Source organism: Paracoccidioides brasiliensis (assembly GCF_000150735.1).
Source record: "Paracoccidioides brasiliensis Pb18 unplaced genomic scaffold supercont2.17, whole genome shotgun sequence".
In the NCBI taxonomy this organism is placed as follows: Eukaryota; Fungi; Ascomycota; class Eurotiomycetes; order Onygenales; family Ajellomycetaceae; genus Paracoccidioides; species Paracoccidioides brasiliensis.
In genome coordinates this window covers 145,396-155,314 of record NW_011371374.1, presented here as the reverse complement: position 1 = coordinate 155,314, position 9,919 = coordinate 145,396, and the positions used below count along the sequence as shown (strand labels likewise).

Below are 9,919 nucleotides of genomic sequence, written 5' to 3'. Positions count from 1 at the left end.
ATCCGCCCTCCGCCATCAACTATATCCATCCAATTCGCATCTAGAATAATACCCATCCATATCATTGCCTCACCTTACCTCCCATCCCGTCCTAGTTGCCTGACCCTATAGATAAAATATCTGTGCGATACCCAGCGCCAGCCAAACAGATCCCTCCCTGCGAATATCGACGCCCGAATCATCCTTCGAATCAATTCCGCCCTCCTATGTGTGGCTACGGACAACTCAGTTGACTGAACTGAGATCGTCCTTGAATTGAATGAACATAAAGGAAGCATCGGTAATGGAGTGTAGGGTCCGACATATGTGATTTTGACAGATTTCTCTGCTTGGATTTCAAAAGTCAACACGCATCCATGCTATCATTGAAACCTCTACAATTCACCATTCACATTAACTGGCTCTAGAATTTATACTTATTGCTGGTTCAATGTGTGTCTGAAATTCTAAAGTTTACGAATTTTGAGGTCTTTCACTCTGCCAGGTAAAACCTTTCTGGTGTGTTGTAGTCACCAACTGCAACTGTCCTAAAGAAAACTGTCTATCAACATTTCTTAAGCAAACTTCCTGCTCCCCTGCTCTCTGCAGAATAATCCCAGACACTGTCCGACATTGACTAAACATCAACTTATCTTCTTTCTTTCTTCTACTTCTTTATCATTTCCTCCCCTTATCAACCGCTCTCCATTTTAGGTTGGTTTTCAAATTCACACGAAAACCATGTCGGTCGCAACCATGCTCCAACCCTCGTCGAGAGCCTCCCGGGCTTCGACAGCCTCCTCGGCTTCTTCCTTCCAGCCAGTCTCCAGACAGAATACCTTTTCTTCCCAGCATGATACTCGATCTGTCAGACAATCAAAACGAATGTCTGTCACAGCGCTATACCTCTCAATGTCGGCTAAGGAGAAAGACCTCGAGATCTCTGATGATTTGGCTAAAGGTTAGTTGTAGTGCTTGGATACATATATAATCCTCAATTCATAGGTACTGGGCGGGTAGCTAACTCTCTATTCCGCTCTCTCATTCTAGCTCAACGAACTTTACGCGAGCTGAAGTCGAAGATCTCTTCCCAGTCCAAGAAGAACTTTGTGCTGGAAAAAGATGTTCGATACCTGGATTCACGGATTGCGCTTCTGATTCAGAATCGAATGGCATTGGAAGAGGTGTGTTGTTACACTTAATATGCGTTTAGTTTCATATAGGTCTGATTTCCTCGCAGCAAAACGAAGTCGCCAGCCATCTCGAAGATGCCAATGACCTCCAGGAGGGCTTTTTCCCCAATGATGATAAGACTCAGAAATATGGAAACCTCCTTTTCCTTCTACAATCTGAGCCCCGCCATATTGCGCATCTGTGTCGTCTGGTGACGATGGCGGAAATCGATTCATTGCTCCAGACAGTGATGTTCACCATCTACGGCAACCAATACGAAAGTCGAGAGGAACATTTGTTGCTAACCATGTTCCAGTCTGTTCTGACATATCAATTTGACAACACTCCAGAATATTCATCCCTTCTGCGCCAAAACACTCCTGTTTCTCGTATGATGACAACTTATACCAGACGAGGCCCCGGACAGGCTTATTTGAAGCAGGTGTTGGCTGACCAAATCAACTCCCTTATCGATCTAAACGACATTGATCTAGAAATTAACCCCCTGAAAGTGTATGAGAGCATGGTCCAGCAAATCGAATTATCCACTGGAACTCTCCCACCTTCTCTGCCAAAATCAGTAACTGCAGAGGTTGCTGCAGAGAACGAACAGGTCCAAAAGATCATTGTGCCCCGATTGAAGATGCTAACAGACATCGCAAACGGTTTTCTTGAAACAATCATTGAAGGTCTTGAGGAAACTCCATACGGTATCCGGTGGATCTGCAAACAGATTCGAAGTCTGTCAAAGCGGAAGTATCCCGATGCCCAGGACCAGACTATTTGTACACTTATTGGCGGCTTTTTCTTTTTGCGATTCATCAATCCCGCCATCGTAACTCCTCGATCCTACATGCTCATTGAAGCTACCCCAGCCGACAAGCCCCGCCGCACCCTAACTTTGATCGCGAAAATGCTACAGAACTTGGCAAATAAGCCGACTTATGCGAAGGAACCGTATATGGCCAAACTCCAGCCATTCATCCACGAGAACAAAGAGCGTGTGAATAAGTTTCTTCTCGACCTATGCGAAGTTCAAGACTTCTACGAAAGTTTGGAACTGGATAACTATGTAGCTCTATCCAAGCGAGATCTAGAGCTTCAAATCACCCTGAACGAAGTCTACGCAACCCACGCGTTGCTGGACAAACACAGCGCCACCCTCGCCGCCCAAGACCAGCACTCCCACCTGAGCCATCTGCTCCAGGAACTCGGACCTGCACCACCCCAACTACCCCGCAAGGAGAACCGAACCATCAACCTTCCCCTATTTAGCAAGTGGGAAACGGCCCTCGACGACCTAACATCAGCGCTAGATATTACCCAAGAAGAAGTCTACTTCATGGAAGCCAAATCAACTTTTGTCCAGATCATGCGATCCCTCCCTCACAACTCCTCTGTCACCCGCCGCCCCCTCCGTCTTGACCGCATAGCTGAAGCAGCTGCAACCCTCAAAAATGACGCCGTCATGGTCCGCAAGGGAATACGGACGATGGAACTACTCAGTCAACTGCAGGAACTCGGCGTTCTTGACCGGTCAGATGACTTCAGCCTCCTCCGCGATGAAGTCGAGCAAGAACTCGTGCACCTGGGCTCTCTGAAGGAGAAAGTACTTGAAGAAACTCGTAAACTGGACGAAGTATTCCGCACCATCCGCGACCACAATGCATATCTCGTGGGCCAATTGGAGACGTACAAATCGTACCTGCATAACGTGCGCAGTCAGTCTGAGGGGAAGCAGAGGAAGCAGCAGAAGCATCAGGAGTTGGGGCCTTATAAGTTTACGCATCAGCAGTTGGAGAAGGAAGGGGTTATTCGGAAGAGTAACGTACCGGAAAATCGGAGGGCGAATATTTATTTTATGTTCAAGAGTCCGTTACCGGGGACTTTTGTTATCAGTTTGCATTATAAGGGTGGGTGTTTTTTAACTTTAAACCTTCTTACTCCTTTCCCGATAATTTATCGGAACATTTATTAACATCCGTCTTACAGGTCGCGCTCGAGGTCTTCTAGAACTCGATCTCAAACTCGACGATCTTCTGGAGATGCAGAAGGATAACCAGGAAGATCTTGATTTGGAGTATGTGCAGTTTAACGTTTCGAGGGTTCTTTCATTGTTGAATAAGCGGTTCGCGCGGAAGAAAGGGTGGTGAATTTTACGAAACGGAACAGCCGAAGTATAAACAAAGAAAATATGAGGGGCACCGGTCTGGTATTTGTCTCAGTACCCAGTGCCCTGTTTTCCTTCAATTTTTTCGCTTGTCATATGAACGAGAAGAACGAAGGTTTTGATGATGGAATGGACGGGCAACAGAGGTGGGGTGAACGAGCGTGACGACTACAATATATCCACCCGTGTTCTTGGTCTCGATGGAGCCCCTTGGAGTTTCCCACTACGGGGTTGGAGGTGATGGTTTAAGCGGTCTGGAGGTTCGATTGGGAGAAGAATAAATATCATCTGCTCCCATTTTTCTACCCGCCTTGAGCACCGAACGGATCAGGTCATATCTTGTTTTTATTCTTGCTTTTATTCTTGAGTATTTTATTTCTTTTCATCTCTCTTCTATTTTTATGCACTCTGGAGTTTTTAAAGGTTTTGCATGCCCGCACTATTTGATTCCTCTTCTTTGAACATTGAGCTTCCGCGAATGTTTATGGTCACATTTTTGCTTATGTTTCGCTCTTTTATGTTCATTCTTCCCTTGTGCTGGTTGCCTTATCTCGTCTTGCCGCCTTTCCCTTGACGACGATCTTGATATCCTTTCTCTCTTTCTCTCTTTCTTTCTTTTTTTCTTCCAGTTTTGCAAGTCTTTTCCTCGGAACAAACCACAAGCTGAAATTCTCAATCCTCTTGCTTGGTTTCGGATGATTCCTCCCCTTTCAAGAATGAATATACCCTGCTGGTCGGGGGACTGACTTGCTCTGGGAATGAATTTTTATGAAATAAATGTTTTTCCTACTACGCTTTTGCACATACTCTCATGCACACATTCACATAGCAAAAGAACAGTAAGACAACGCATTCTGTGTCTTTCTGGGAGGGAAATCGCAGCAGCTCTGTACTACACCATCCCCTTCTTCAAATCCCATTTCATTTTTTTTCCCCTCCCCAACTGCGCCCCTGGTCCTCTGACTATAATACTCCTTTTGCTGCCTCTGGATTGAAGGCTATGATTAGTTTCATTCCTTTTTATATCCTTCCTGTTCTTCTTGTTCGGCGGATGATGTCTTTCTCCCAATTCTACAGTTTCTGCCGTTTCTGCAGTTTCTGTACCAGTGTTTCTTCAGGGCTCATGGCCCTCCGCTCTTCTCTTCTCACTCTATCCATTTTGATATCCCCTGAAACTGCGTTTCTCGAGGCATTCTTAACCTTCTCTCAATTCCGCTCTTTTATTTTCTCTTTTTCTCTTTTCTTTTGCCACATGTTGTAACATTATTCGTTGACCTGATATGCTTCACATTTCTGTGGCCTACGTGCCGCAGATGGGGGAACCGAGAGGAAGGGGTCGAAGGAAGAATGAAGAAGCTAAGTCTTTGTTTTCTTAAAAAAAAAAAAAAGAAAAAAGAAAAAAAAAAAAAAGGTACTGGGCTCAGTCAATCAGTTTATCAAGAAGTTTTAATGATGTGTCTGTCTTCCCTTGCTTGTTTCTGTTATTCCACTCCTAGTCTATTTTTACAGAGGCTTTTCTGTATTTGGCCCCGAATGAATTGAATCCAGAAAACCCCTAGGTAGTAGTAGGTGCAGGTATTTACATGTACTTTGCTCGCCGCATGTTCAGGTAGTTAATGGAACACGGTTGATTCTTCTTTTCACGGGAGTAGTGGATCACTTATGCTCGATTCAACGCTTCTTTAAATATATGCCTATATTTGCCCTCGACAATGAGGATGCCTAACTTGGAGATGCCAGCAATCTAGCCATCCTCTGTCGCGCCGTATTTTGTTGTTTCGCTCTATGGATGGGGGTAACCGTAGATAGCTCCCAGGGTATCAACTCTTCGCCCCCCCCCCCCCCCCCCGCCCCCAACACACACCTTTTTTTCGTCGGGCTTCATAGGGCTTCGTGGGAAGTCCACCGGCGATAAAAGAGGGAAAACCCAACTAACTGTAAGTTAACCATTAGTTACCTAGTTGCTTACACTAACTATATGATATGGCATGACATATATTCATGCTCTCAATTTGCTTGTTTAAGAAAGCTTCAGGATTGAAGGAGATGTCCGAATTTATTTATGCCCGGGTGCCTCACGAATTACCAGAAGGCAGTTAGTTCTCTGTTTAACCGGGTAACAAACATCCTTCAACGGGCTTCAACTCCACCAGTCGAAAGCCCAGCCAACCAGACCGCCAGAATCAGACTCCACAGAGTAAACAACCACCGGGACCAGCGACAGGAACAGCGCAGACAAATATTTATCCCCTGAGATAAAAGCACCAAGGACTAGAGCAGAGACATAACAGCCCAATAATTTATACTTAATATTAATTATCCCATTTGACACGTAGAGGGGGAGGCGCAGTGCAACCTCCAAAAGAGAGGAAAATAAAATAAATAATAAATAATAAATAAATAAATAAATAAATAAATAAATAAACTAGTTATTTTCCTGAACACCAAACCAAGAATTTCCCTCACTTAATTGCCCTCCCTTTTTTGCCTCCGAGATCTGATCTATAGATAAATACTACAAAAACTTACCTCAATAGCCACCACATTCCACCCTCAACTCCTCTCCACTCCTCTCTGAATAGAAGACCCCATCTCCCTTTCATCACCCACTCTCTCAAAACACCCGCTTTCCTCCTCCAAACCGCTCAGTTATTCTTATCTCAACTAGCCACCCAGCGTCCATTTCACAAGCACCAAAAACCACAGTCTTGAAAAGGTAAAAAGGAAAGAAAAGACAGGAGGAAAAGACGGAAACAACAAAGCCAGATAGCCCCAGCACAATGAACAACTCCTTAATCACACCCTCGCACCCACTCGAGCTCGAACCCAAGTACGACGACTATGACTTCCCAACCACCGCCCCAGACGCCCAATCGGGCCACCCAGGTCACACCACCCCCGAGCAGGATGCACAGGTCTTCCAGCTCCGGACCATGCTCGAGCAGCTGGGCTATACCGAGCGTCTGGATACCTTGTCCCTGTTGAGGTTCCTGCGTGCGAGGAAGTTTAATGTGGAGGCTGCGAAGACTATGTATGTAACCGTATACCTTGTTGGGATGGTTGTGGTTGAGATCTATTGTTTTGTTAGCGGTGGGTGGTGCTGCTTGGACTGGACTGGACGATAGGAGTGGTAGATATATATATATATACAGAAGATATATCTTGATATATCTATAGGTGGATTGAGGTATACTGACGGCCGTGTTGTTTGTTAGGTTCGTTGATTGCGAGAAATGGCGGCAGGACTTTGGCACGAACGATCTCGTGCATACTTTCGAGTACCCGGAGAAACCGCAGGTGTTTGAATATTATCCACAGTATTATCACAAGACAGATAAGGTACGATATTCTGTTCCCTTTCTTACCTGCTGCCCTTTCCTCCGGGAATAGATGTACAGGGAGATATATCAACCCCAATCCTATCCCACACCAACAGCATCAATCAAACTCCCAACTAATCAATCTTAACCCTATGATCCAGGATGGCCGCCCCGTCTACATAGAACAACTGGGCAAAATCGACCTAAACGCCATGTACAAAATCACCACAGCAGAGCGTATGCTCCAAAACCTAGTCTGCGAATACGAAAAGCTCGCCGACCCTCGACTCCCCGCTTGCTCGCGCAAAGCCGGCCGCCTCCTCGAAACCTGCTGCACAATCATGGACCTCAAAGGCGTGGGCATCACCCGCGTCCCTTCCGTCTATGGCTACGTCAAACAGGCCTCAGCCATTTCGCAAAACTACTACCCCGAGCGGCTGGGCAAATTATACCTTATCAACGCCCCCTGGGGTTTCTCCAGCGTCTTCAATGTCGTCAAGGGCTTTTTGGATCCGGTTACGGTACAGAAGATTCATGTGTTGGGCAGCGGGTATGAGGCGGAGCTGTTGGCGCAGGTGCCCAAGGAGAATCTACCAAAGGAGTTTGGAGGGGAGTGTCAGTGTGAGGGTGGCTGTGCGCTGAGTGATATGGGTCCTTGGCAGGAGAAAGAGTGGGCGAGGGAGCCCAAGTGGGCGAAGAAGGAGGTTCATGGTAAGAAGAATGAAAAGAAGGAGGTGAAGGAGGTGGAGGAGGTGGAGGCTTCGACGGCGGAGAAGCAGGAGGAGACGGCCAAGGAGACGGCCAAGGAGACCATTAACCTGTCGAGTAATGGGGAGCTTACGGCGTAGAATTGCTATCTTCCCTCTTCTTTTCTTTTAATTTTCTTTTCTTTTAAAATTTTTTTTTTGTTAAATTTTACTTTTTTTTGTTGTCCAGTGCGGCCTTTTTGATTGACACGAGAGGAAAACGAGATGGGCGCATGCCTGCTGTTCTTTCATGCCATATATATATATATATATATATATATTGTGACCATTGCAGTCCCCCTTATTTAATTCGAATATATATTCCAGTCCACATCGCCTTGATTTTGAGAAAAGAAATATTTATAACACGGTGTTGTGAGCTTCCTCCACATCCTCCATAGAAAGACTGTTAGATTTTGATGTATGTCGCCTTTTCAGCATTTACCACAATGTCTACTGCCCTGGTGTTCTCTAGCCAATTCAACCTCTTTCATCACGTCTGTTCCATTCGCCCAGTTGATCTTGCTCTGTCTGCCTGTTTGGTTGCTATCTCCAAAAAAAAATTATGTCGTGCCCGTATGCCACTTTATTCTACCTCCTTGCTGTCGTAACTCTAAAAGTTATTTCGTCCCAATCTTAATCCTTGTACTTACGATTGGTTCTGTTTCTTATTAACCTAAATTTTTCCAGATCGCATGTCTATGTCTCCTGGTCTTCGGCAGAACCCATCCCTCTGCACTGTGTCTGTTGGTTAGCGGACTAGTCACTTAAAAGCATGTTCTTCTTTTTATTATTCACTTGCTTTAGACCTACACACCTTGTAGATAAGTATATTGAAGGGAGAGTCGGAAAATAAAAAGAAAGAAAGAAAGAAAGAAAGAAAGAAAGAAAAGACGAAGACAGAAATTAAAAGGGAGGATAGAAATTAGGAAAACATCTGTCCGGTTTTTGCTCTTAAGAGGCTGATAGATATCCCGTCGTTGATCTATTACTTATTCACACATGTAACGAAATTGCAAAGAGAAGCGACTGTGAGTATATACGGGTTAATTCATTAAGAGGTATCTTTCCGCAAAAAGCCAATTAAAAGACAACATCAATACCCATCCCATTTCCAAGATGCAATATCCAATTGCCCAAGTACCCAGTTCCCAGAGCCCAAGACCCTGAACACCAGCCGATCCCATTTAAAAGCAGTCCAAAACGCCCCTCTGGAAACAAACGAAATCAAGATAGAGAAGAAAAAGAGCAGAAGACACAGATGAATCATGATCATAAATGCTCCACGACCTCCGCCGCCCTCCTTGCCCTCTCCACCTTGCCCACCGTCGCTGCAAGTCCACTATCACCCTCAACTTCATCCCCGCCTGCCTGTACATCTCCATCCCCATCCTGCAACCTCACCAACGTCTTCAATACGTTTGCATACACCTCCTCCACCCCCCCTTCAATCCACCTCCTCTTCGTCCCCTCTGTACTTCCATATGGAACATGCAACGTGAAATCCTCCTTGCTTTGACCCTCTCTGCCCCTTCGTCCTTGACATCGTAACTGTGCCGTATCACCCCCTTCCCCTACCTCTCCCTCTCCAGCATCCGGCATGCTCACATCCCCTTGCTCCTCCCCCTCCCCTCCTTCCTCCTCACCCCAATCCTCATCCTCCTCCAGCATAACCTCCCTCAACGCCTCAGCATACGCCCCCGCCGCCCTCCCCGGCGCATCACGCCTCAGCTGCGCCACCGTCGTCGTCAACGACTCCAACTGCGCATACAAAGCCGCCACTCGCGCCGCCAGCGCCGTGTCATACGGTTCATACTCCACCGCCTCTCGCGCGTGCAGAAACGAGATGGGCCCTGCAACATCGTCCGTGCCATCTGCATTACTGCTGCTGCTGCTGCTGCTGTTTTTAAAAGACTCGGCCGGCGAGAGGCCATTGATGCTTATGGAAGGGGCGGCAGTGAGGAAGGTTTTGTGGATGAAGTCGTCGACCAGGGTGCGGACGCGGGATTTCATGGGGTCATTGTCGGGGTCTTGGTTGTGGTTTTGGGTGGAGGTTGGGTCCGCGACTGCGGAGGCCGGGGGGGGGAAGTGGAGATCTAGCTTTTGGCGCGAGAGGGAGACGATGTTTGTGTAGAGGTATGAGAGATCAGCGGGTGATTGGAGTTCGATTTTGCGGTGGTGAGGGGCCTGCATTTTACGGCCGCTTTTCGGACTGGATAGGTTTCTTTTTTTTTCTTTTTTGATCTTTTTTTTCCTTTTTTTTCTTTTTCGGTTGTGGGCAATATCCCCTTTACCCTCGTATCCCTGTGGACAAGGTTAATGAGTAGTGGAATGATGCATTAGAATTCTTATATTATTGTTCAATGTTTTTTGGGAGACGGACAGATTTATATGAAGTTATCGCGATGTTGATATGAAGGCCCAATTTGGCTTAGCGTCGATGCATCCACGATGTCATCGCGGGAACTTTGGGAACTTGGAACTTGATAGAGTACAACCAACCTCCGCAACAACCACGAAAGCAGTGGCAG

General features: G+C 46.3%; 3 protein-coding genes across 3 annotated transcripts; 2 read left to right on the top strand and 1 right to left on the bottom strand.

Annotated features, from left to right (window-relative positions):
* Window positions 1-720: 720 nt before the first annotated feature.
* PADG_08177 (Ras GTPase activating protein IRA2) lies at window positions 721-3,305 on the top strand (the record flags this gene model as incomplete). The annotated part of the gene is made up of 4 exons (XM_010765397.1): window positions 721-940; window positions 1,030-1,163; window positions 1,220-3,065; window positions 3,145-3,305. 4 exons carry the CDS (start codon window positions 721-723, stop codon window positions 3,303-3,305), a joined length of 2,361 nt encoding a protein of 786 aa, XP_010763699.1.
* A 2,797-nt stretch (window positions 3,306-6,102) lies between these two features.
* PADG_08176 (uncharacterized protein) lies at window positions 6,103-7,490 on the top strand (the record flags this gene model as incomplete). Its single annotated transcript, XM_010765424.1, has 3 exons — window positions 6,103-6,353; window positions 6,538-6,661; window positions 6,804-7,490. The coding sequence occupies 3 exons, from the start codon at window positions 6,103-6,105 to the stop codon at window positions 7,488-7,490; spliced, it is 1,062 nt and encodes a 353-aa protein (XP_010763726.1).
* Window positions 7,491-8,660: 1,170 nt separating this feature from the next.
* PADG_08175 (uncharacterized protein) lies at window positions 8,661-9,581 on the bottom strand (the record flags this gene model as incomplete). The annotated part of the gene is made up of 1 exon (XM_010765423.1): window positions 8,661-9,581. One exon carries the CDS (start codon window positions 9,579-9,581, stop codon window positions 8,661-8,663), a length of 921 nt encoding a protein of 306 aa, XP_010763725.1.
* Window positions 9,582-9,919: the final 338 nt, after the last annotated feature.